Source organism: Microtus pennsylvanicus, chromosome X (genome assembly GCF_037038515.1).
Source record: "Microtus pennsylvanicus isolate mMicPen1 chromosome X, mMicPen1.hap1, whole genome shotgun sequence".
In the NCBI taxonomy this organism is placed as follows: Eukaryota; Metazoa; Chordata; class Mammalia; order Rodentia; family Cricetidae; genus Microtus; species Microtus pennsylvanicus.
The window spans coordinates 16,289,748-16,317,339 of NC_134601.1; the positions used below are offsets into that span (position 1 = coordinate 16,289,748).

Here is a 27,592-nt window from a genome sequence, read left to right on the forward strand (position 1 = left end):
CGCGACTAACAGGTCTATTTAGATCGTTCACCTGGTCTTGGTTTAGCTTTGGTATGTGGTACTTATCTAAAAAAATGTCCATTTCTTTTGTATTTTCTAGTTTTGTGGCATACAGGCTTTTGTAGTAAGATCTAATGAGTCTCTGAATTTCCTCTGTGTCTGTGGTTATGTCCCCCTTTTCATTTCTGATCTTATTTATTTGCGTGTTCTCTCTCTGTCGTTTAATTAGTTTGGATAGGGGTTTGTCGATCTTGTTGATTTTCTCCAAGAACCAACTTTTTGTTTCATTGATTCTTTGGACTGTTTTCTGCGTTTCTATTTTGTTGATTTCCGCCCTCAGTTTGATTATTTCCAGTCTTCTACTCCTCCTGGGCGCATCTGCTTCTTTTTTTTCTAGAGCTTTCAGGTGTGCTGTTAAGTCTCCGATGTATGCTTTCTCTGTTTTCTTTAAGTGGGCACTTAGTGCTATGAACTTTCCTCTTAGCACTGCTTTTATGGTGTCCCATAGGTTTGAGTATGTTGTCCTTTTATTTTCATTAAATTCAAGGAAGACTTTAATTTCTTTCTTGATTTCTTCCTTGACCCAGGTGTGGTTCAGTAGTTGACTGTTCAGTTTCCATGAGTTTGTCGGCTTTCTGGAGGTAGGATTGTTGTTGAATTCTAACTTTAATCCGTGGTGATCTGATAAGACACAGGTGGACACTGATATTTTTTTGTATCTGTGGAGGTTTCCTTTGTTTCCGAGTATGTGGTCAATTTTCGAGAAGGTTCCATGGGCTGCAGAGAAGAAGGTATATTCTTTCCTATTTGGGTGGAATGTTCTATAGATGTCTGTTAAGTCCATTTGCTTCATTACCTCCAGTAGTTCTCTTACTTCTCTATTAGGTTTCTGTCTGATTGACCTGTCCATTGCTGAGAGAGGTGTATTGAAGTCTCCTACTACTAGTGTGTGTGGTTTGATGTCTGCCTTGAGTTTTAGTAATATTTCTTTTACATACGTGGGTGCTTTTATATTAGGGGCGTAAATATTCAGGATTGAGACTTCATCCTGACAAATTGTTCCTGTTATGAGTATAAAGTGTCCATCTCGATCTCTTCGGATTGATTTTAGTTTGAAGTCAGTTTTGTTAGAAATTAATATGGCCACACCTGCTTTTTTCTTAGGACCATTTGCTTGAAAGATCTTTTCCCAGCCCTTTACTCTGAGTAGATGCCTGTCTTTGTGGTTGAGATGTGTTTCTTGCAAACAGCAGAATGTTGGATCCTGTTTTCGTATCCAATCTCTTAGCCTGTGCCTTTTTATAGGTGAATTGAGACCATTAATATTAAGTGATATTAATGACCAGTGGTTGTTTACACCAGATATTCTTATTGTTTTTGGAAGTAGAATTTGTGTGTCTCCCTTCTTTGAGTTGTGCTAGTGAAGGGTCGCTAGATGCCTGAGTTATTGTAAGCAGTGTTGGCAATGTTGGATTCCTTGGGTTGCGATTTTCCTTCTATTACTTTCTGTAGGGCTGGATTCGTGGCTACGTATTGTTTAAATTTGTTTTTATCCTGGAATGTCTTGATTTCTCCATTTATAGTGAACGAAAGCTTGGCTGGGTATAGTAGTCTGGGCTTGCATCCATGGTCTCTTAGCTTCTGCAGTACTTCTATCCAGGACCTTCTGGCTTTCATTGTTTCCATAGAGAAATCAGGTGTAAGTCTGATCGGTTTACCTTTATAAGTTACTTGGCCTTTTTCCTTTGCAGCTCTTAGTATTCTTTCTTTAACCTGTATATTTTGTGTTTTGATTATTATATGGCGAGGGGATGTTTTCCTTTGATCCAGTCTGTTTGGTGTTCTATATGCTTCTTGAATATTCAAAGGAATATCTTTCTTTATGTTGGGAAAGTTTTCTTCCATAATTTTGTTCAAAATATTTTCTGGGCCTTTGAGCTGTGACTCTTCTCCTTCTTCTATTCCTATTATTCTTAGATTTGGTCTTTTTATTGTGTCCCATATTTCCTGAATGTTTTGTGATGAGAATTTGTTGGCTTTGCAGTTTTCTTTGATCAGAGCGTTTATTTTCTCTATGTTGTCCTCAGAATCTGAGATTCTCTCTTCTATTTCTTGTATTCTATTGATTATGCTTGTTTCTGTAGGCTCTGCTCGTTGACCTAGATTTTCCATATCCAGCTGGTCCTCAGTTTGTGTTTTCTTCCTTGCTTCCATTTCAGTTTTCAATTCTTGAACTGTTTCCATTACCTGTTTGATTGTTCTTTCTTGGTTTCCCAGGGTATTATGTACGTATTTACTCATTTCTTCAAATTTTTGGTTATACTTCTCATCCATTTCTATAAGGGCATTTTTCACATGTTGTTTAAGGGACTCTACAGCTTTCATAAAGTCAATTTTTTCCACTTCTTCTGTGTTATGGTGTTGGAGACCTTCTGTTGTAAGATCGTTGGGTTCTGGTGTTTTCATGTTGTTTTTCAGATTATTGGGTGAATTCTTTCCTTGGCGCCTGCCCATCTCCTCCTATCGATGCTATCTAAGGGGTCTTTTAAAACTGGTTCAGGTTCCCCTGCTGGCCAGGGGCTCCTGTTACAAAATGCCCTTGCTCTGTTTCCTGGTTCCTGCCGGGGGCCAAGATCCCTCTCACCCCTCAGAAAGGTCTTCAGGAATAGGACCCGGCTCCTCCTTTGCCAGGGACCTCCCCAACCGAAGGCCTACCTCTTTGGTTTAATTGTAGTGGGGCGATCTGTTCTTGGTGTTGCGCGCGCGGTCCCTGCAGCCTGCTTCTCCTGCTGGGACGGTTCCCGCCGCCAGCAGCCTGTGTCCTCTGCTGCCGCTCTGGTCCCAGTGGGTCCCCGCCGGCTGCGCTGGGCGTCCTCCGGCTGCGTTCCGCCGCCCGGTGTTCCGGCCGCGTTCCGCCGCCCGGTGTTCCGGCCGCGTTCCGCCGCCCGGTGTTCCGGCCGCGTTCCGCCGCCCGGTGTTCCGGCCGCGTTCCGCCGCCCGGTGTTCCGGCCGCGTTCCGCCGCCCGGTGTTCCGGCCGCGTTCCGCCGCCCGGTGTTCCGGCCGCGTTCCGCCGCCCGGTGTTCCGGCCGCGTTCCGCCGCCCGGTGTTCCGGCCGCGTTCCGCCGCCCGGTGTTCCGGCCGCGTTCCGCCGCCCGGTGTTCCGGCCGCGTTCCGCCGCCCGGTGTTCCGGCCGCGTTCCGCCGCCGGTGGTAGCCATCTTATCCCTCTTAGACTCTTGTGGGCCCACTATGTGTAGCTTGATGTTTGTATAGTAGAAGTATAGTTGGGATACAATGGAAATGGTTTCTATGTTGAAATTAAAGCAGTCTTAAATTCCATTTATTACTTGCATGTCTTTGGAATAAGTAAACCTCTTAGTTTCTACTTTCCAGAGTGCAAATTGTGCATACTAACATCTATCTTGTAGCATTCCTGTAAGAGGTAAAATTACAAAACACAGCAACATAGAGCCTCATCAAAAGGTGACTTCTATTAGCCATTGTAAAGGAGTTGGCTCTTTTTAACCTGTTATACCTAGGGAGTGAACCCTGCTTTACAGGACAGGACACTGATGCTTCAAGGGTAGTGTTTGGCACCAGATCATGTGGTGAGGAGAGGGTGAAGCTGAGTTGTTGTCTTGTGTCTGCCTATAAAAGTTGATTTCCCCTAATACATTTTAGCCTATGAGAATGCTTACAATGTTGGAGTGCCTGCTACTGCATTAGTATGGCTACTCCTTCCCCCAAACAATACTATGATATCAACAAAATTGATGGAGGAAGACTTTTCACAACCTGTTCTTGCTTTTCCAGATCTAGAAGAACCAATGGTTACAGAATATTTTAAAGGGAATACTGTTTGATGAATTCAGTTCCCCCCTTAAGAAATTGCCAGCATTCCATATTTTTCTCTAACTTAAAGTATGACACAGGTTATTGAGGCTTTGTACTGCAGAGGAAGTCAAAAATTACATTAACTATTTAAATTAGAGGGTTTTGAATTAAAATTTTGAAAGTAAATAATTTATGAGATATTTTGGCTAAGGTACTAATAAAATAGAAAGCCTAACTGATTATAAACTTATTGTTTCTTAGGCAACAGGAGGAGGATATGAAAGTGATGATGCATATCAAAACGCCGAACTTTCTTTCTTAGACATTCATAATATTCACGTTATGCGTGAATCTTTAAAAAAAGTGAAAGACATTGTTTATCCCAACATTGAAGAATCTCATTGGTTGTCCAGTTTGGAGTCTACTCATTGGTTAGAACATATCAAGGCAAGTATACTTTAAAAAATATTTGCAGCTATAAAAGAGTACTTATTTTGAAGAAAATGAAATTTTTCCTCAAATATTCAAAAATTACATGTGGAAAAAGAAACTGCAGTAGAAGATTCTTGATTTTTTTTTATAATTTGCTTGCCTGAATTGAAGATTTCACATTGTTCTCTCTTATGTTTAGAGTCTATAGAGCTTTCTCTTCTAATCTTGTCAGTAGTAAATAGTCTCATTTAGGTTTATTTACAAATAGCCCATTTACTATCCTACTTTTATTAGGTATATCATTCATCTGTAGAGGGAGCTGTGGGCTGCATTCCTGCCACCCAGCTCCCAGCCACCTGGCTAGCTTATGCCCCAAAATAACAATACACAAACTATTCATATAAACACTGCTTGGCCCATTTCTATTAATGTGTGTAGTACCCCAAGGTGAGCTTATGGGGAAGATTCTAGCCTATTTTCATCCTGGGTCGGAGCTTTATCACATCTGCCTCAGAGAGCAGAGCTATGGCGTCTGTCTGAGGCGTATTACCTCACTTCCTCTTCCTCCCAGCATTCTGTTCTGTTTACTTCACCCACCTATGTTCTAACCTATGAGGCCAAGCAGTTTCTTTATTAATTAACCAATGACCTTCCCACATCATTTCCCCTTTTTCTGTTTAAACAAAAAGGAAAGGCTTTCACTTTAACATAACAAAATTACATATAACACAACAGTTATCAAGCAAGAATTACAGTTACAATATTTACATCTATTTTATCTTTTATCATAACAAAGGAAAACAACTATAACTATCTATTCTTCAACTCCATCAAAGACTCCAGAAGGATATAATATTACCTAAGCAAATGAGAAGTAAGCAATTTACAAAACTCTAGAAATCACAGAGACATCTCACTGCCTGGACAGCCACCCAAAGTTCCTCTGTACCATTGGGGCATCCATCTTCGGCCTACAGGCCCATAGTTTATAGCAGACATTTCAACAAAGCAGGAAATTTCAAAGGCAGTTCAGTCACTATCTGCTTTGTCCTGCAGAATGTCTCACAGACTCTTTCATGAATCAGGAACCCCGAAAGATCATCTCACCTTTAGGCAAGTTCAGTAGTCTTCTCTCTGTGGGCTCTCTGTGTCCAGTTTATGCAACAGTCTAGGCAAGAGCAGTTTCTTGCCCAAATGGCTATCAAACTCCATAAGGTGCCTCTTCGATGCCCATCTTCTTCTTGAAGTAGATTGGTGCTGCCAGGAGCAGACGTGTCTCATTGTAATTAAAAACCCTAAGTTATTAAAACAGTAAATGTCCTATTCTGTAGTCTAAGAAGAATGTCTATCTAAAATATATCTATGTACATCTAGAAAATCTAACTAACATAACTACAAGCTTGACTATTATTAATGATTATCCATTAACAACCTATATACATTACATTTTTACATGAACTACACCATCACAATACCTTAATCAATATCAGAAATATATATACATATAACAAGATTGACCTTAAATTTATATCACTAATGCCAAATTCATACCAATGCAAATTATTCATATCTCTATCATACCCCCTTTAAATGTAAAAGAACATTTATAAACAATATTTGGGAATATGGACTCAGTTATTTCTCTCCAAACTGCTTCCTGCTGAATGGGGGCGCTGTTAATTAGGTCTTTCATGGTATAACCTGTGTGCTAGATTCATTTCAGTCAGCAGTTGAGTGAAGTGATTTTTTTGAGGGTGTTCACAGCAACCCTTCAGGAGGGCGTGGTCCATCATACCATATTGGGATAGAAGCAATCCACAGGGTCTCATCCTCTGTGAAAACAAAAGAAGAAACTCTTTTCCAAAGTATCATATCCTTAGATCCAAATTCTGAAGTCAAGGTATTTTCAAAATATCTATCTTGGATTAGTTCAGCAGCATTTATAAACAAGTATCTTTTAGCAGCTGTTGCTCTTTCCTCAGCATTCAAACAATTCAAAGAGAGCATAATAGCATACAGTATCAATATTCTCTGTGTATTTTCCATCTTTGTACAGCTTTATTTTAACCTCTATTTCATTTATTTTTACTTTTAACTTTTTGCTTTTTGAGACAGGTTCTCTGTATACCCTTGTCCTGGAATAACTCTGTAGACCAGGCTGTCCTTGAACTCTCAGAGATCCATATGTCTCTGCCTCCAGGCATTAGGATTAAAGGTGTGTGCTACCACATCTTGAAGTCACAGAGGTCAATCTCCCTCTGCCTCCCAAGTGTTGGGATTAAAGGTTTGTACTACCACACCCAACTACTCTCTTTCTTCCTTTTCTTTTTGTTTTTTACTTTAAGAACTTTAACTTTTAGCCTGCATATATTTTTAGCACACTGTAAACCATTTAGAGATTTTCTTTGCTTTTGAATCTCCTTTACTGTATCTTTCTCTTTTTTCTGACCACATGAGCCTTTAAATTACTGAGCAATATAGGTAGGATTAAAGCCGTGGCTTTGCCGGCTAGATCCAGCTCATTCCTTAGCTTTCTAGCCTTGTGGCTGAGGTACGGGTCAGAGCCGTGTTCATTGCCACAACTCTACAGAGTTTCAAGGTCTCTGCCAGCAAGCAAGCTGCAACAGTGTGTCCACAGACAACACTCAAGTCCTCTCTCTGTATTGGGCCCTCCTGCCTCAAACAGAGTTTGCCCTGGCAGGATGGCCCAGAAAGCCGGCATTTTTAAATGGCGCAGCTTTTTTCCTGCTACGGCTGAAAACCAAAAAGCATGCATTCAGCTTTTCATCAACACCATTTAAGTATTTCGTGGCAGAACCTCTTAAGAGCTGCAGGGTTTTGCAGCTAAAGCTGAGTCAGGAAGCCTCTCTTAGATGAGAGTGCTTGCTTGCCTCTAGCAAGCAGAGCCCACTCGAGAAATTGTTGCTACCAAGAAAACATGCTTTACTCTATTCTTTCCCAAGCTTTCTCAGGCTTTTTGTGGACTGATTTATCCACGTTGAGCGTCATTCTGTAGAGGGAGCTGTGGGCTACATTCCTGCTACCCAGCTCCCAGCCGCCTGGCTAGCTCATGGCCCAAAACAACAACACACAAACTGTATTCATATAAATACTGCTTGGCCCATTTCTATTAATGTGTGTAGCGCCCCAAGGTGTGCTTACCGGGAAGATTCTAGCCTACGTCCATCCTGGGTCGGAGCTTCATCACGTCTGCCTCAGAGAGCAGAGCTATGGCATCTGTCTGAGGCATCTTACCTCACTTTCGCAGCTCCCTCTACACTCATCGACCAAGACAGAGGTGCCTTTTGTTGTTGTTGTTTTCATTTTAACAATTTATTAATAACTTATTTTATTGTTTTTTGGGGGGTTGGTTTCAAGACAAAGTTTTTCTGTGTAGCTTTGGCTATCCTGAACTCACTCTGTAGACCAGGCTGGCCTCAAAATCACAGAGATCCACCTGCATCTGCCTCCTGAGTGCTGAAGTGCGCCCAGCTAATGATTAATTTTAAAGAATAGGTTTTGCATTTTGATTACATTAAATTGTTTGTCCTGATAGAAGCATAAAAACTCTCTTTTCAAAGCACAAGTATGTAGACATCATTTCCTGGCCACTCAGGCCCAAATAATCACACAGAAACTATATTAGTTACAACACTGTTTGGCCAATGACTCTTACGTATTCCTACCTAGCTCTTACATCTTAAATTAACCCATTTTTATCAATCTAAGTATCACCACTAGGGTGTAACCTTCTAGTAAGGTTCTGGAGTGCCCTTCTTTTTCATCAGCTACATGGCTTCTCCTTGACTCTTCTCTCTCTCTCTCTCTCTCTCTCTCTCTCTCTCTCTATATATATATATATATATATATATATATATATATATATAATATTTATATATATATATATATATAATATTTATATATATATAAATAATTTCCCACCTGGCTTTGTTCCACTAAGCCATTGGCCCAAACAGCTCTATTCATTAAGCTGTGGTAATAAAACATATTGACAGCATACTGAGGAGAATCCCACATCGTCTCCCCTTTTCTATCTAGTTAAAAAGGAAGGTTTAACTTTAACATAGTAAAATTACATATGGCAAAACAGTTACCAAGAAAAAATTACAGTCATAATATTTAGTCCATTTGCATTTGGCAAATTAAGGAAAATACTCTATCATTTTGTTTTGTGAGTTTAAAGTTTTATATCTAATTATCTTCTATCATAACTAAGGAAAACTTTAATTATATGTAGCAATTAACTCTGTCAAAGACCACAGAAGGATATACTATTACCTAAGTTAACAGGAAGTTCATTGTAAGTAACTTCCAAAACTCCAGAAAGGACAGAGACATCTTGCTGCCTGGACAGTTGTAGTGAGGAGCTGTGGGCTGCATCCCGCAGCCCAGCTCCCAGCTACTTGGCTAGCTTATACCCCGAAATAACAACACACAAATTGTATTCATTTAAACACTGCGTGGCCAATTATTTCTAGCCTCTTACTGGCTAACTCTCACATCTTGATTAACCCATTTTTAATAATCTGTGTTGCACCACGAGACTGTGGCTTACCAGCAAGATTCTAACCTACATCCGTCTTGGGCCGGAGAATCATGGCGTTTGCCTGACTCTGCTTCTTTCTCCCAGCATTCTGTTCTGTCTTCCCCGCCTACCTATGTTCTGACCTACCGGGCCAAGCAGTTTTCTTTATTAATTAACCAATGAAAGCAACAGATAGATAGAAGACCCTCCTACATCAGACAGTCACTCAAAGTTCTTTAACATTGGGGCACCCATCTTTAGCCTACAGGCCCATAAGTATCCAGCAGACTTTTCAGTGAAGCACGAAATTTGAAGATCTATTCTGCTTATACTGGTAGTTTGTCAGTCACGGGTTTTTTTTTTTATGTCCTGCAGAATGTCTGGCAGACTCTTTCATGAAGCAGGAAGGACCACCCCATCTTTTGGAAAGTTTAGCAGTCACTTTTCTGTGGGTCCTTCATATCCAGTTCATACAGCATTACCATCAAATAGTCCAGGAAAGAGCAGTTCCTTACCCAAATGGCTAATATTACCACAATGATAGCAAACTCCATAAGGAGTTTCTTTAGTGTCCATCATCCTCTTAAGTAATTGGTGCTGCCAGAAGTAGACATGTCTCATTGTCAAGAAAAGCCTAAGTTCTCAAAACATTTTAAATGCCATATTCTGTACGTCTTTGAAATATTAGAAGAATGTCTATCCATCTGAAATATATCTCTGTACATCTAGAAAACCTATCATGATTACAAGTTTGGCTGTTATAAATGACTACCTATTAATCTGCAATTTTTAATTATACATTACATTTTTAAATGAATTTTAAATTAACCAATGGTAATAAAGCATATTTATAGCATACAGAGGGGATTTTTACATCACAAGTATTAGGAACTATGTTAGTGGACTATTACTTTTGGAAACCATGTAGTTTTTTAAACATGCCAACCAAAAGCATATTTTAAGCAGGTTAATTATTAAGATATATTGTTCTCTAGTGAAATTATGCTTTCCAACTTGACAAAAATTGTATTTTTTATTTTTCCTGTCTAATTTTCATTTTTCTCAATATATCATTGCCATAAAATGAATTATAAAACAATTAATTGTGGTCTCTAACTATATTGTAGTATCCTGAATGGGACTCTAGAAACAATAGGGCCATTAGGTTAAAAACTAAGGAAATGTGGGGCAGGAGAGATGGTTAAGTGAATAAGAGCATAGACTACCCTTCCAGAGGACCTGAGTTTGATTCCCATCACCTATGATGGCTCACAACTCTCTATAAATCCAGTTGCAGGGGAATCTGATGTCCTCTTCTGACCTCTGCATGTGCAGGTAAACACATTATACAAAGATATACAGGCAAGCAAAATACCCATACATATAAAGTAAATAAATATTTTTTAAAAAAAAATCCTAAGGAAATGTGAATAAAGAATGGACTTTTAAAGCAGTAAACTTAAAGATAAATTTCTTAGTAAGTAATATTGTATCAATATAGGTTTCTTAGTTGTGGAAAGTATCCCTTGAAATGATGCTAAGAAGGGAAAGTGGGTTAGGTATCTTGGAACCTTCTGCAGTACCTTCACAGCTTTACTTTGTTGCTGAAATTTAAAATATATTTTTAAATAGCACAGTTTTAATGCAGATCATTATGGTAGAAGCTGTGAAAGAAAAAAGAGCCCTTAAGAAGATGGCTAGATGGTCGAAGAAGTTAAGTATAAAAGGAAACATCGTATTCTAAGATACTGTGTTTTCAGTTCAGAGTAGGCCTTTATAGCAAAGTCAGCTGAAAAAGCAGGCTTGCCCTAGTCCTTCCAGAAAGCAGAGTGATGGGGGAATCTATTTTAAAGAATACAGCTGAGGTGAGCACTCAGAAACTGCTGTAGGTGAGTCCAAGTTGACAAGAATGGTTTAATGTTTTAATTTATTTGCAAGGGTTTTTTTTTTAAATAATAAAGTGTCTAAAACTAAGAAATAGTTTTAAGTGAGAATGGTCTAGCAAAGGATCTGGGAGAAGCCAGGCAGGCAGGGCCTTGACTATCAAATACTGGGAAGAATGCTCAGGGTTTGGGTAACAGTTTGGCAATGCAGCGAACTGTTCTAGGGGTTGATTATGTACTTGATACAAGATAAAAGAATGTGAAGTTAGAAAAAGAAGATTCAAAATAGTAGTGTCAATGCAGGGATGCAAAGGCTACTAAAAGACAAGATACAAGTTGCTTCTTATGCAGAGCCTGTGGTATGTTGTGGTTAAGTAGATGTAAGAGCTTCAGAAGTGAAGACAGCCACAAGGACGGTACACCCACCTGCCTGAGAAAAATCATGCTTCCATTTTCAGTTGAAGGGCAGTCCTGACTAGGCTTAAGAGAAACGCCATGCTTTGGAGGTAGTGGCATGCCATCCTCTGGTGCAGTGTGTCAAGCAGGTTCTCTTGTAAAGTGGAACTCAAGATAGAGACTTGGAACTGGCATGTGAGCTTGGGAGTCAGTGGTTAGGCTGAGCCCCTTATCAAGTATGCTGAGAGGTGCTTCATATCAGGGGAAGATCAGAAGACTTGGAATGGAGCCCCAGTCAGGTTTGGAATCGGCAGAGAAGAAAAGTAAGATTCAGTGAAGTCATTCCCAAAGAGAGATATCAAGAGCTCCAAAGATGTTAGAATGTCTAGACAAAGCACAAGAGGGTATACATCTATGGGTGGCTGGCAATGTCATGGGGGTGAGAGTTGGAAATTACAGTGATGATATAAATTATTTTTGCAGCTCTAGATAAGGACTGGAAAGACATATCAGTGACTAGAGTACTTGACACACAAGTGTGAGGACTGGAATTTTGATCCTCAGAACCCATATAAATGCCAAAGTGGGTGTGGCAACCTACCTGCCTGTAACTCTAGTTCTCTGAAAGGTGAAAAAGGAACTCTTCAAAACAGGCTGGCTAGCCAGACTAGCCATATTGATGAGCTCTGGGATAGATTGAAAGCCCCTGCCTCAGTGAATAAAAAAAGAATAATTGGGGGAGGCCCCATTGTCAACCTTTTGACCTACACAAACACCTGAACACGCACACACACACACACACACACACACACACACACACACACACACACACACGAGGCACACACAGATGCATGTCAGCCAAAAAAAAAGGTAGATAAAAGAGAAAGGAGTGGAGAGTTGTGTGATTATAAGAAAGGCTTTCAAGTCATAGGATGCTTCAGCCTGCTTTCAGAAAACTTGGGTGTTTTATTAAGAAAAAAAAACCACAATTCTGAAAGTTTAGTATATTGTAATTTTTATATCAGTGAAAAGCCATTGAAAGCAATCTGCCTGTAGAAGAAGAGTTATATCTATATAATGAAATGCTGTACAGTCATGAAGTAAAGCATGTACGGTGGTTGCTAATAGCATTAGGAAATGCTCCAAAGCCCAATTAAAAAATTCAGCAGAATATAGAAGGATGTCTCCCAACTTTTGCTTTCTTCATTCTTTCAGCAAAGTAAAAATATTTTCTTAATTAAAAGTTTTTTTTTAGAGAAATAGGGGAAGGCAGGAGGGAGGAGAAAGAGGAAGGAAGGGCAAGAGGGAGAGAAAATGAATGGATGCATGCAGACATGTATTAGAGACCTTAAGAAGGTGGGGAAAAGCTCCTATCCTACAGCAGAAAGAAGAAAGAAAGGCTGGTTGAAAGTCCAAATGGTTCATTGTCTTGGGTGTCTGGGGAAGTCATGAAGCAAGGCTGTGTGAGAAAGATGATGTATAGAAGTTAGGACGATATGGAATGTAGAAAACACGGAAGATCACTATCAGACTATCATTTTGTCCCTAATGAGAGGGATTCAAAACTAGTGACAGAAATTATCTCTGTTCTTCACATGAGCAGTGTAGCAGTGAGAAGCCTGAGGAGTCCATGTGGGCACGTGTAAGAGCATCCACCCCAGAGTTTCTCACACAGCAGATACAACCTAGCAGGTTAGGGCAGTAGAGCAGGTGCTACTGAACTTAGTCTTGCAGATTAGGGGCGACACTTGGGCTGTATTTTCTCTCTGAGGGCTGAGGAAAATCTATTCTTGTATCTTCTCAGCTTCTCATGACCACTTAATAAATTCCTTGGTACCAGCCAGAACTACTGGCCAGACCCTGCAGCTTTCTCTCTCACACAAGAGTGCCCAATTATTTGTTCTCGGTGGTTTTGTTTTGAAAACCAGATTTTGTTTTATTAGATAATTGCAGTTACTCCAAGTCAGAGTGATTTTGGGATTTCATAATTAGAAAACATCTAGAATTTTCTAAAATAATTTTCTTTTTATTGTAAGTGAGAAGCACATCTTGGGGGAGAGCTGCCCTCTACAGTGTGCTGGAACCCCAACTTCATTAAGTTGCGCTCCAGTAATCTAAAATGTTAGCCCTGCTTCTCAGCAGCACTTTCTGCAGAAGTACCTCAAGTTAAAACTGCAAACAGGATTGTAGGGAGTCATTTCAGGGACACTCACTTCTACACTGGTGCTTTTGAGAATCTGCCATCCTTTGGTCCCCTGACTTTTTTCTTGTTCGCTTTTCTCTCATGAGTTCATATAAAAATACTAAGCTTTTATCTTTTCTGTTTGTCAGATGGTTCACATGAGCAAGCTTGTCCTTAAATACATTTCAGTGAATTTTTTCACAGTCTTTGAATTAGTTAAAGTGACCATAGTACATTCTAAGCATGGTGTTAGAATTTGAGGTGCTCCATGGTATAAACCTTAGAAAATCAGCTCAAGGGTCAACAAGATGGCTCAGCAGCTAAAATGCATGCCATTCAAGCCTGGCGACCAGAGTCAGTCCCCAAAATACATATACAGGTAGAAGGAGATAACAGACTCTACATAGTTGTCCTGCATGAATGAAGTCATATAGAAATATGCACAGGATAGTATGTTTTTAAAATCAGCTCATAGTTAAGCACTTGGGAAGATACAAGCCTCAAACAATACTGGAAGGAATGTGGGGTTGTATAGCTATTTTCCTTAAAATTTGTTTCTTTAAATAGGCATATTTTTTTTACCTTGAGCATACATGTGCCATATGGCCCAGTGATTTCACTTATAGATGTTTATGTAAGAAGAAAGAAAATGGTATGTCCATGTCCAATCAAAAACTGAGAATGCAAAAGTCCACAATAGCATGGTTTGTAGTATACAGATTCTAGAAACTACCAGATTTCTTTCAGCTGAAGAATGGACAATTAGCTATTCATACTATAGAATATCACTTGTTCATGCAAAGGACTGGAGCACTGAAAAGAATCTCAGAGCATCCGAATGTGATCTCTACACACAGCGCAGAGAGCTCCCCAGGATCCTGTAGTTCCAGATGTTCTGGTTTGTGATGCTCATTAACCTTTGAAATCAGGACTTGGGCTAGAGAAGATGGATAGTGCTCTGACATTGGACCAGTACCAGTGCTCCCTGCTGCCCTCTGCCACTGACTTGCATGTTTTTCTCTGCAGCTTGTTCTAACAGGAGCCATTCAAGTTGCAGACAAAGTTTCTTCAGGGAAGAGCTCAGTGCTTGTGCACTGCAGTGACGGATGGGACAGGACTGCTCAGTTGACATCCCTGGCCATGCTGATGCTGGACAGTTTCTACAGGACTATTGAAGGCTTTGAAATATTGGTACAGAAAGAGTGGATAAGTTTTGGACATAAATTTGCATCTGTAAGTAAACACTAAAGCTGTCCTTTTAAATCAGCTGGGATTTTAAGAACTGTTTTTGTACTGTTTCTTAAGGTCTGACATGAAAGTCTGAGGAGTGGCCAAGCAAGGTGGCATTTATCTTTAATCGCAGCATTGAGGAGGTTAGAAGATCTCAGTGAGTTCAAGGCCATCCAGGTCTATATAGCAAGTTCCAAGAGAGCCAGGGTTACATTTGCCTTCTCTCGAAAAAAATCTGAGGAATAAAATTGAAAACTACTTGACAGTTTGAAAGCTATGACACCTTGGGCTAATGGAAGACGTTTTAGGGTTGATCCATCATTGCTATTTCTAGTTAGAACAAAAGTAATGTAATGAAGTCTGCAAAGAAATGTATAAACTGAAACTTGGGAAGCTTAGACGGATAGGAAGGTTGTTGTAAGTGCCTGCCAAGGCTACCCAGTGAGTGCCAGGCGAGAATACCCAGTTACTTCCTTGCCTAGGCTTCCCCGTGAGTTCCTGCCTAGGCTACTTAGTAAGTACTAGGAATAGGCTACTAAGTGATTTCTAGGCCTCAGCTACCCAACGAATTTCAGCCATGGCTGGCTATTCATCGAGTTCCAGGTCTAGGCTGCTCAGTTATTTCTAGCCAAGGTTACCCAATGAATTCCAGGCCTAGGCTACTAAATGAGTTGCAGGTCTGGGCTACCCAATGAGTTCTAGCCATGGCTATCCAGTGAGTTCCAGGCCTATGTTATCAAGTGAGTTCCAACTGAGGCTTCTCAGTGAAAATCCTTGTCCAGGCTACCCAGTGTGTTCCAGCGGAGGGTACCCAGTGATTTCCCGCCAAGGCTATCCAGTGTGTTCCATGCCTTGGCTGCCCAGTGAGATCTCTCCAGGTTTCCCCAGTGAGTTCCAATCAGTGCTACCCAGTGAGCTACAGCCAATGCTCCCCACTGAGTTCTAAACCTAGGCTACATAGTGAGTTCCAGCCAAGGCTACCCAGTGAGTTCTAGCCAGGGCTACACAGTGTGTTCCAGGCCAAGGCTGCCCAGTGAGTTTCAGCCAATACTACCCGGTGATTTCTAGGCCTAGACCACCCAGTGAGTCTCAGCCTAGGCTGAGTTACCCAGTGAGTTCCAAGCCTAGGTTACCCAGTGTGTTCCAGGCAGGTGTAGGCTATAAAGCAAGAATTGTCTCAGAAAAGAAAAACTAAAGAAATGTTTAAATTAAAATTTCATAAAAGAAGGAAGCTAGGATGACAATTGTCTCTGGACTAATGGCAGCTTTTTACTTGAGGATTTTTGTTATTCTCTGATGCACATTTTTAATCAAGGAAACCCATTACAATTCATATTCTTAGGTCTCATTTCCAGGTACCCTTTGAATGAGCATCTTTTTAGAAGATTTATTTGTTTTCTGTCAGGGGAGGTGTTTGGTCTGCATGATTGTTTGTGTACCACATAGATGCAGTGTTCTTGAAAGCCAGAAGAGGGCAGCAGATTCCGGAGTACTGGGGTTAAACTGGTTGTTAGCCCCGCTGAGTGCTAGGAAGTGAGCCTGAGTGGTCTGCAAGAGCAACCAGTGCTCCTAACTGCTGAACCATCTCGCCTTGACCCAGCTCCATGCTGCTTCTGAGAGGGTACATATGTAATACTAATAGAAATGCTATATGATCTGTTCTGTCCTTCATCCAAAACTCACAAATGGGTTGAATAACATTTTCAGGTGGAAGTGGTTACTGTTTAATAAAGATGTTGTGGTGGGTTTGTTTTGGTTGTAGCAGAGGAAGGCATTTTAATTATAATAACTGAATTTGGGGAATGATTTCCAACCTTGGATTGTCCAGGCTTCTAGAACATCCAGTCACCTACACCTGCAGCTGTCTGGGACCTGTACAACATTCCAATCATATGAAATAATTGTAACAGTTCTATAGGTTGATGGTGCTGTGCTAGTGTTCATTGCTTTCTGTGTATTTGCTGTGTGCTAGTATGTGTAAATGCACATGACTGTGTGGGTGTATATACATGCGTGTGCACACACTTATGGAAGCCAGAGGTCAGCCTCAGGTGTCACTCCTCAAGAGTTAGCCTTCTTTTTTATTAAGTAGGGTCTATCTCAGGGACATAAAACTTTTTGCTTGAGCTAGGTTGACTGACCAGTGAGCCCCAAGGATCCTCCTGTCTCTACTGTCCAGCTCTTGTGTTGCCATACCAGTTGCTTTGGTTGGTTGGTTGGTTGGTTGGTTGGTTGGTTGGTTGGTTGGTTGGTCAGTCGGTTGGTTGATTTTGCCATGAATAATAGAGATTAAACTCAGGTCCTTGTGCTTGCACAACTAGCTCTTAATTGACTAAATTCCTCCTCCAGCCCCTCACTGAATTGTCATTATTCAGATGGTGAAATGGCTCAGGTGCTTCCCATCAGGCCTAATGACATGAGTTCAGTCCTAGGGACTCACTTTCTAGAAGGACAGAGTGAACCCTTGAAAGTTGATCTCTGACTTCCATGGACATGTAGAAGTTGTGCACATACATACACCAAACACACAAGTAAATCTTTAAAATTGCCATTATTATGAAATCATCTGTTGTTTCTCTGTATTTCCATGGCAACACACAAAGTTTACTGTCTGACGAGCTTGGCATTTAGAAGTCAGGTTGCTGAGTTGCATTGTGGCATTTTGTAAGTTATATACTTTCTCTGTTTTGTACCTGTGAATTAAATCATCTTCATCAATTCATTCCAGAGAATAGGTCATGGTGATAAAAATCATGCTGATGCTGACCGATCTCCTATTTTCCTCCAGTTTATTGACTGTGTGTGGCAGATGTCAAAACAGGTAAGAATATGTGGAATGAATATACTCTTAATGTTTAAATAGTGTATTATAACATGTGAAGTTTGCCTACAAAATAATGCAGGGCAGAAGTAAAAATGAAACAGGCCTGGCTATGAACGAATCGTGATTGAATCCCAGCAATGGAGACATAGGAATACATTTTTTAATCACTACCACTATGTATGTTTGTAATACTCCACATAAAATTTATAAAAGTAAATTTTCACTGGATTACCTATTCTAATGGAAGGTCAGCAGGACTGCCAGTGCCTGGCATTTCTGTGCCAGCTAACCTGTACTACTTTATACACTGTACTTTTGGCCATTTTTTCCTTTTTCTTCCTTGAATTGATACATATTAAAGTGTGTTACTCTTATATGAAGTGCAAGAGAAAAAAAAATCCCCTGCTATGTGTGCAAATGGCAGTCTCTGCTGGCCTTCCCAGAGTTCTGCAGTGTGGCAATGTGTGCAAATGGCAGTCTCTGCTGGCCTTCCCAGAGTTCTGCAGCGTGGCAATGTGTGCAAATGGTAGTCTCTGCTGGCCTTCCCAGAGTTCTGCAGTGTGGCAATGTGTGCAAATGGTAGTCTCTGCTGGCCTTCCCAGAGTTCTGCAGCGTGGCAATGTGTGCAAATGGTAGTCTCTGCTGGCCTTCCCAGAGTTCTGCAGTGTGGCAATGTGTGCAAATGGCAGTCTCTGCTGGCCTTCCCAGAGTTCTGCAGTGTGGCAATGTGTGCAAATGGTAGTCTCTGCTGGCCTTCCCAGAGTTCTGCAGCGTGGCAATGTGTGCAAATGGTAGTCTCTGCTGGCCTTCCCAGAGTTCTGCAGTGTGGCTATGTGTGCAAACGGCAGTCTCTGCTGGCCTTCCCAGAGTTCTGCAGCGTGGCAATGTGTGCAAATGGTAGTCTCTGCTGGCCTTCCCAGAGTTCTGCAGCGTGGCAATGTGTGCAAATGGTAGTCTCTGCTGGCCTTCCCAGAGTTCTGCAGCGTGGCAATGTGTGCAAATGGTAGTCTCTGCTGGCCTTCCCAGAGTTCTGCAGCGTGGCAATGTGTGCAAATGGTAGTCTCTGCTGGCCTTCCCAGAGTTCTGCAGCGTGGCAATGTGTGCAAATGGTAGTCTCTGCTGGCCTTCCCAGAGTTCTGCAGCGTGGCAATGTGTGCAAATGGTAGTCTCTGCTGGCCTTCCCAGAGTTCTGCAGCGTGGCAATGTGTGCAAATGGTAGTCTCTGCTGGCCTTCCCAGAGTTCTGCAGCGTGGCAATGTGTGCAAATGGTAGTCTCTGCTGGCCTTCCCAGAGTTCTGCAGTGTGGCAATGTGTGCAAATGGCAGTCTCTGCTGGCCTTCCCAGAGTTCTGCAGCGTGGCAATGTGTGCAAATGGTAGTCTCTGCTGGCCTTCCCAGAGTTCTGCAGCGTGGCAATGTGTGCAAATGGTAGTCTCTGCTGGCCTTCCCAGAGTTCTGCAGCGTGGCAATGTGTGCAAATGGTAGTCTCTGCTGGCCTTCCCAGAGTTCTGCAGTGTGGCAATGTGTGCAAATGGTAGTCTCTGCTGGCCTTCCCAGAGTTCTGCAGCGTGGCTATGTGTGCAAACGGCAGTCTCTGCTGGCCTTCCCAGAGTTCTGCAGTGTGGCAGCATTTAGTCACTCTTCCTGCCCATCTCTGCTTCTTCTCTTCCCATAATGTATATATGTATTTGTGTGTTTCTTTTCATTCAAAGTGAACAATATTACACCATAAATTCTTACTTTGATACTCTGGTTTGGTAGAAACAATGCATTTTTTCTTCCTTGAAAGAACAGACTATTTTTCACGTTCTGCTCGTTTGTTTGTTCTTATCTAGTTCCCCACAGCTTTTGAGTTCAATGAACGCTTTTTGATTACGATCTTGGATCATCTGTATAGCTGTCGATTTGGTACTTTCTTATTTAACTGTGAATCAGCTCGAGAGAAACAGGTAAGCAAAACACTAATGGTTTTTGTGAAGGCTTTACAAAGTGACTCTAGGAAGAATATGAAAGACTGGTGCTTCCCTGAGGAGTGGGGGGATTTTAAGGTATACAAGTTTCCCCTGTGGGGCTGCAGCGAAAGTAATGTAAAAGGAAATTTAAAATTTATTCTTTGAGAATTTCAGGTAACATATTTTGATACTATTCTTTCCAGTCCTCCAGATCCTTCCAGTTCTTACACCCTCCCTTACCCATCTCACTTGATAGTCTTTCTCTCCTCAAAATGAAGGAGGGAAGGATGTGGGGAAGGAGAGAGAAAAAAAATGGATACTAAAAACATGGGACCCTGGGTCACAGTCCATTGATGAAAACTGATGTTTCCCTTTCCCAACAGCTATCATTTTAAAATACCTTCTTGGTGAGGGGTGGCAATTTGTGTGCACTTCTTTCTGGGCTTTTGTCTGACTTGAAATTGTGCAGTTGTCCATGGCGTCACAGTCTCTTGGAGTTCATATGTATCTGGAACTTGCTGTTTCACGGAAGTCATTCACCAACACTGCTCCTTATAGACATTCCACGTCCTCTTCTGCATAGACTCCTGAGCTTGGAATGGGGGATTTGATAAAAACATCCGATTTGGGGCCAAATACTCCAAAATCTCTCCCTTTATATACTTTGTGCAGTTATGAGTCTCTGTGTTAATTACCGTCTACAGCAAGAAGCAGCTTCTCTGGTATGAGCTGAGTGCTCACTGATCTTTAGATTTAGCAATGTGTCATAAGACATCATTTTATTGTTATATTTATTTAGGAGACTGAGAGTAGTAGGTTTTTCCCTGGGCCCCTGACCTATGTATGCTCAGGTTCTTGGCCTCATTAAAAATTACAGTTATGGGTTACAACTCTTGGAGTGGATTTTAAGTCCAGTTAAAAAGTGGAAGGGGGGGCTGGAGAGATGGCTCAGAGGTTAAGAGCATTGCCTGCTCTTCCAAAGGTCCTGAGTTCAATTCCCAGCAACCACATGGTGGCTCACAACCATCTGTAATGAGGTCTGGTGCCCTCTTCTGACCTGCAGGCATACACACAGACAGACTATTGTATACATAATAAATAAATAAATATTTTTTTAAAAAAAGTGGAAGGGCGTGAACCTATAAAAATAGAAAAAGGAGAAAATTACAGAAAAAATAGAAGGAGAAAAGCCAATAGATATGTAACAAATATTGTAGCTTAAGAAAGCGAAATCTGAAAGCCGCAGCAGAGAAGCCACTCTGTATTGCAGAAGACCTAGCTGGGCCCAGGGCTGAACCCTGCCATCATATTATCTGGGACAAAGTGAGAAGTAACACGAAGAAAACCTGGTTGGAATAAGCTACCCCTTTCTCCTCCATCCCTCTGTGGAGGTTAAGGACCCTGGCAGAGGTTCCCTCCGAGGAAAAAGTAGCAATCGTGACTTGCTCCAAGTGTTCTAGAACCAGGTACTTATTCTGTATCTCTCTGGGAGATAAAAAAACTCTCATAAACTAGTAAGGGAATGGAAAACAGTGCATCTTAAAAAGGGAAATGTAAGCCAGCTGGTGGCGGCATACACCTTTAATCCTGGAACTAGCTCTTGTAGACCAGGAAGGCCTTGAGCTCACTGAGATCCGCCTCCCTCTGCTTCATGAGTGCTAGGATTAAAGGTTTGTGCCACCACCTCCCGGCTACATCTTTTTTTTTTTCATTCATCTGCCCATGTGCATTTAAGGTGATTTCAGATCCGACTCTTGGATTTTGTGAGTAGTGTTTCTGTAATAGGAATGAATGCACTTATCTCTTCTACATACCAACTTGATTTCTTTGTTCCTTTTTTGTGCTACTTGGGTTTGAATACAAGACCACTAGGTCTATAACCAGACTATTTTAATAATATTTTACCTTTATTTAAGAAAAAGTATTTAGTGTAATGTGTGAGTGCAGGCACATGGATGCCATAGCCCAAGTACAGAGCACAGAGAACAACTCTGTGGAGTTGATTCTTTCCTTCAAACTTTACATTGGCTTTAGGGATCTGTGCTGGATAGTTTTATCTCAGCTTGACACAAATTAAGGTCATCAGAGAGGCGGGAACCCCATTTGAAAAAAAAAAACACTTCTATGTAGACAAGCCTGTAGGGCATTTTCTTAAATATTGATTGATGTAGGAGGGCCCAGGCCATGGTGGATGGTGCCATCCTTGGGCTGATGGTCCTGGGTTCTATAAGAAAGCAGGCTGAGCAAGCTGTTGAAGGAAGCTGCTTGTTCATCCTGGCTGCCCAGAACTGAAACAATCACACAGAAACTGTATTATTTAAATCACCGCTTGGCCCATTAGCTCTAGCTTCTTATTGGCTAATTCTTACATCTTAATTTAACCCATTTCTAGTAATCTGTGTAAACCAGGTGGTGGTGGCATACACCTTTAATCCCAGGCAGATCTCTTTGAGTTTGAGGTCAGCCTGGTCTACAAGAGCTAATTCCCAGTCAGCCTCCAAAGCTACAGAGAAACCCTGTCTCGAAAAACCAGAAAAGAGAAAGAAAGAAAGAAAGAAAGGAAGGAAGGAAGGAAGGAAGGAAGGAAGGAAGGAAGGAAGGAAGGAAGGAAGGAAGGAAGAAAGAAAGAAAGAAGTGTAAATTTAGCATACAACCCCAAAATTTCACTTCTGGGTTGTATTTTTAAAAGAACTGGAGGTGGGGGAGCTAGGCGTGGTAGCTCAAGCCCATAATCCCAGCAGTTGAGAGGTTAACATAGGAGGACCACAAGTTTCAGGCCAGTTGAGTTCCATATTGAGTTCCAAAGTAGGCTGGCCTACATATTAAGACCCTGTCGCCACCCAAAATAAACATGCAGTCACATCAATGTATAGCCTAAAATTAAATTCAGGATATGGGTATAAGGCATATATAAAATATAATTGAATTTTAAGTTTTGACTGCATTCTATCTTTAAGATATCTCATTATGCATATGCAAATATTCCAAAATCAGAACAAAATTCATAAAGCCAAAGCATTTCTGGTACCAAGAATTTGTGTTTTTGTTGTTTGATTGCTTACTTGCTTGCTTGGTTGGTTTTGGTTTTTCAAGGCAGGGTTTCTCTGTGTAGCTTTGGAGCCTGTCCTGGAATAAGCATGTAGAGCATTTTCTTAAATATTGATTGATGAGGGAAGGCCCAGCCCATTGTGGGTGGTGCCATCCTTGGGCTGGTGGTCCTGGGTTCTATAAGAAAGCAGGCTGAGCAAGCTATGGAGAGCAAGCGCTAAAGTAAGTAGGGAATAAATAAGCAGCACCCCTCCATGGCTTCTGCATCAGCTCCCGCCTCCAGGTTCTTGTCCTGTTTGACTTCCTGTCCTAGCTTCCCTCAGTGATGGACTATGTAAAGTGTAAGCCAGGTAAACACAGCCCATCAAAATACATGCAGACACACACACAGACACCCAAACACACACAATTTGCTTTGGTCATGCTATTTCATCACAGTAATAGAAACTCTGACTAAGACAGCAATGAACTCAGGTCACCAGGATTTCAAGGTGAGCACTTTTACTCACCCACTAGGTCATCTCTCTACCCCCTATTTAAGAAAAATGAGACAAGGTCTCACCAAGTCACCAGACCAGCCTTGATCTTGTTTTGTAGCCCAGATAGTCTTTTAATTTATGATCCTCCTACCTCAGTCTCCATAGTAGCTGGGATCACAGGCCTGCTACACCAGGCCTGGCTTTGATTTCTTTTGGATATACAACCAGTAGTAGCAGGCTTTCTGGATCACAGAGTGGTTCTGTTTTTAATTTCCCGAAGAATCTTCATACTGTCTTCCATGAAGCTTGAGCCAACTTGTGTTTTGAATTGATTTATCTGGTACTTGTCTTCTTATCTCCCAAGTGCATGCCTTTATTGCTACTGCATAGCTATTCAGTTGCAGGTGTTAACTACTGGCATGGTCACAATGTCTTCCTTTCCCCTATTCCTGCCCCACAGACAGACTAATTTTTTTTCTGCCACACATCTCCAATCCATAGCACGGCTCTGATTAGCTCAGCATTTAGCAGTTGGATTCTGATGACTAAGCACCTGCTGTTTGCAGCTGCACTCTCAGCCTCTGTCCTGTGATTTCATTCCTTTTCCTGCAGGCACTGATTTTCTCTTGCTTTCACAACTGTCTGTTTACTAACTCAACTCCAAACTCTCCTTACTGTGTCACATGCCCCTGAAGAATCTTAAGCACATCAGATGACCCCAATGTCTCCGTCACAGAACCTTCAATCTACACCAGTTGTTCCTTTACCTTGCTGGAATTGTCACTCTTGGAATACTGTGCAGCCTTACTTTCTTTTCCTGGGTGCATTATTTTGGTCACTTCCACAGGAAGGTGCATTTGGGGAAGTGGGTCATTTTTTAAATATGAGTTTGTGTGTGCAGGTGCAAATGCACACATATAATTGCATGCAGGTCAGCCACTAATCTAGGTGTCATCCTAAGAAATGCTCTCCATCTCTTTAAAGACGGGGCCTTTCATTGCCCTAGAGCTTACCAGTGGGCTAGAATGGCCAGTTAGATCTCGGCATCCTCCAGTCTCCACATGCACAGTGCTGGATTATTTGTATACCCCATTTGCTTAGGGCTTTATGTGGGTTCTGGGGATTGAACTAAGGCCCTCATGCTTGCAAGGTAAGTTATACTGATGGAGCTAACTCCCCAGCCCACAAAGTAGCTCATTCTTGAAGCTGTGTATGTCTGTGAAGATCTTTGTTTTCCTTTCATAGATAGGTGGCAGGTGCAGAAAGCTGGCTTGAAGCACTTTCCTTGAAAGTCTTCTATGCAATATTGTCACAGAAGAATCCCAAGTTGCCTTGATTTCTATTTCTTTGCAAATACAGTATGAGTATCTACCTCATATTTCAAATTTTTGGACCAGGTGGTAGTGGCACACATCTTTAATCCCAGCACTCTGGAGGCAGAGGCAGGCGGATCTCTGTGAGTTTGAGTCCAGCCTGGTCTACAAAGCAAGTTCCAGGACAGGCTCCAAAGCTACACAGAGAAACCCTGCCTTGAAAAACCAAAACCAACCAAGCAAGCAAGTAAGCAATCAAACAACAAAAACACAAATTCTTGGTACCAGAAATGCTTTGGCTTTATGAATTTTGTTCTGATTTTGGAATATTTGCATATGCATAATGAGATATCTTAAAGATAGAATGCAGTCAAAACATAAAATTCAATTATATTTTATATATGCCTTATACCCATATCCTGAATTTAATTTTAGGCTATACATTGATGTGACTGCATGTTTATTTTGGGTGGCGACAGGGTCTTAATATGTAGGCCAGCCTACTTTGGAACTCAGTATGGAACTCAACTGGCCTGAAACTTGTGGTCCTCCTATGTTAACCTCTCAACTGCTGGGATTATGGGCTTGAGCTACCACACCTAGCTCCCCCACCTCCAGTTCTTTTAAAAATACAACCCAGAAGTGAAATTTTGAGGTTGTATGCTAAATTTACACTTCTTTCTTTCTTTCTCTTTTCTGGTTTTTCGAGACAGGGTTTCTCTGTAGCTTTGGAGGCTGACTGGGAATTAGCTCTTGTAGACCAGGCTGGCCTCAAACTCAAAGAGATCTGCCTGGGATTAAAGGTGTGTGCCACCACCACCTGGTTTACACAGATTACTAGAAATGGGTTAAATTAAGATGTAAGAATTAGCCAATAAGAAGCTAGAGCTAATGGGCCAAGCGGTGATTTAAATAATACAGTTTCTGTGTGATTGTTTCAGTTCTGGACAGCCAGGATGAACAAGCAGCCTCCTTCAACAGCTTGCTCAGCCTGCTTTCTTATAGAACCCAGGACCATCAGCCCAAGGATGGCACCATCCACCATGGCCTGGGCCCTCCTACATTAATCAATATTTAAGAAAATGCCCTACAGGCTTGTTGTAGTGATAGGGGCGGGGCTGCGTCCCCAGCACCCCAGCTGCCTGGCTAGCTTATGCCCTGAAATAACAACACACAAACTGTATTCATTTAAACACTGCTTGGCCCATTTCTGTCTAGCCTCTTCTAGGCTAACTCTCGCACCTGGACTAGCCCATTTCTAATATTCTATGTAGCACAGCTAGGTGCGCTTACTGGGAAGATTCTAGCCTACATCCATTTTGGGTCTGAGCTTCATCACATGTGTCTGCCCAGGAGCCAGGAGCATGGCGTCTCTTCTGAGGCGTCTGCTCCCCAGAGGAGAGCTGTGGAGTCTGAGCTCACTTCCTCTTCCTCCCAGCGTTCTGTTCTGTTTTCTCCACCCACCTGTGTTCTAACCTATGAGGGCCAGCCAAGCAGTTTCTTTATTTTTTTAACCAATGACCTTCCTCCATCAGCTTGTCTACATAGAAGTGTTTTTTTTCAAATGGGATTCCCGCCTCTCTGATGACCCTAATTTGTGTCAAGCTGAGATAAAACTATCCAGCACAGATCCCTAAAGCCAATGTAAAGTTTGAAGGAAAGAATCAACTCCACAGAGTTGTTCTCTGTGCTCTGTACTCGGGCTATGGCATCCATGTGCCTGCACTCACACATTACACTAAATACTTTTTCTTAAATAAAGGTAAAATATTATTAAAATAGTCTGGTTATAGACCTAGTGGTCTTGTATTCAAACCCAAGTAGCACAAAAAAGGAACAAAGAAATCAAGTTGGTATGTAGAAGAGATAAGTGCATTCATTCCTATTACAGAAACACTACTCACAAAAGCCAAGAGTCGGATCTGAAATCACCTTAAATGCACATGGACAGATGAATGAAAAAAAAAAGATGTAGCCAGGAGGTGGTGGCACAAACCTTTAATCCCAGCACTCATGAAGCAGAGGGAGACTCAAGGCCTTCCAGGTCTACAAGAACTAGTTCCAGGACAGCTAGGGCTGTTGTACACAGAGAAACCCTTTCTTGAAAAAAAGAAAAAGAGAGCTAAACACTGGCTCTCAGCTAGGCAGTTATCTATGCAAATATCAATAGTGGATGCAAACACTCAGCTGATTTTTTTTTTTGCTATTCTGGAGGATCATGTAAATGTGCCCTTCGTTGCCACAGGCTGCAGGATGGTTTGTGAGTGTGTTTACCTTTCTGCTTTCTCTCTCTGTAGAAAGTTACAGAAAGAACAGTTTCTGTATGGTCGCTAATTAACAGCAATAAAGACAAATTCAAAAATCCCTTCTATACAAAAGAAATCAATCGGGTTTTATATCCAGTTGCCAGTATGCGTCACTTGGAACTGTGGGTGAATTACTACATTCGATGGAATCCCAGAATCAAGCAACAAGTAAGTGAAAAGACAGCCTCGCTAGACTGAATGGGTCTACCCCAGCTAAATGATGCTATTTACTGTGCTGGTGGTTTGTTCACAATCTAAGAACAAACATAATAAAGAAAACACTTGCTTTTAAACTAACCCTACTTTAAAATTGTTGTGAATTACTAAACCATGAATTTTGAAGTTAAACTTATATTTCTCTGCTCAAATGAATGCTGTAATTTCTTTAATCATAATGTAAGCCATTTTAAAACTCTAGAAAGTTTCTAAGTTTTCCTAGCTAAGGATCTCCCCTAATCACCTGAAATTCTTACACATTATTAGAAGACTCTGTGCATAATTCCTCAACATCTTGTGCACTGAATATCTCTATATCTAAAAGAAAGATACCAATACACCAATAAGGTTAGTAAATTTAGATAGTTACTTATCAGTTTACGTGGAAGCAGATTTTTCAAGTGAAAAACCTCACATTTAAATAAAGAAATTTCAAAAGGGGAAAAAACAGGAAAGGGGTAGAGATGGATAGAAAAGGAAGGAGATGGAGGGAAGAGATAGAGAGGAAAAGGGGGAAAGGGAGGGGAGGTAAGGAAAGAGACAGGAAGGAAGGAGGGAAGAGAAAGAAAGAGGAAGGGAGAAGAGGGAAGGGGAGGGGGGATGAATGGAAAGGGAAGGTAAAGAGAGGAGAGGGAGGAGAAAATAAATAAATACATACATAGATACATACATACATATATGTTACCAAAGGTTTCTGTTCCACCAGGTTCTGCAGCCATTTAGCCCCAAAGAAACATACAGAGGCTTACATTAATTATAAACTGATTGGCCTATTAGCCCTGGATTCTTATTAACTCTTATAACTTACATTAACCTATAATTCTTGTCTGTATTAACCATGTGGCTTGGTACCTTTTATCAGCAAGGCAGTCTCACCTTGCTTCCTCTGCATCTGGGTGATAACTGCAGACTCAGCCTTTCCTCTTCCCAGAATTCTCCTGTTCTGGTTGCC

At 41.4% G+C, this 27,592-nt stretch overlaps 1 protein-coding gene across 3 annotated transcripts in view; it reads left to right on the plus strand.

The window, feature by feature from the left end:
* Positions 1–27,592, plus strand: part of Mtm1 (myotubularin 1) — a 128,855-nt gene that overhangs the window by 90,448 nt on the left and 10,815 nt on the right. For 2 of the 3 annotated variants that reach the window (XM_075957591.1, XM_075957593.1), the window contains exons 10-14: positions 4,096–4,281; positions 14,300–14,506; positions 17,232–17,324; positions 19,162–19,275; positions 26,416–26,592. In XM_075957591.1, the coding sequence (XP_075813706.1) occupies positions 4,096–4,281; positions 14,300–14,506; positions 17,232–17,324; positions 19,162–19,275; positions 26,416–26,592 (777 nt within the window). Of the gene's footprint in view, positions 1–4,095; positions 4,282–14,299; positions 14,507–17,231; positions 17,325–19,161; positions 19,276–26,415; positions 26,623–27,592 lie in introns of those variants that run through there. The other variant, XM_075957594.1, reaches the window with a different exon arrangement.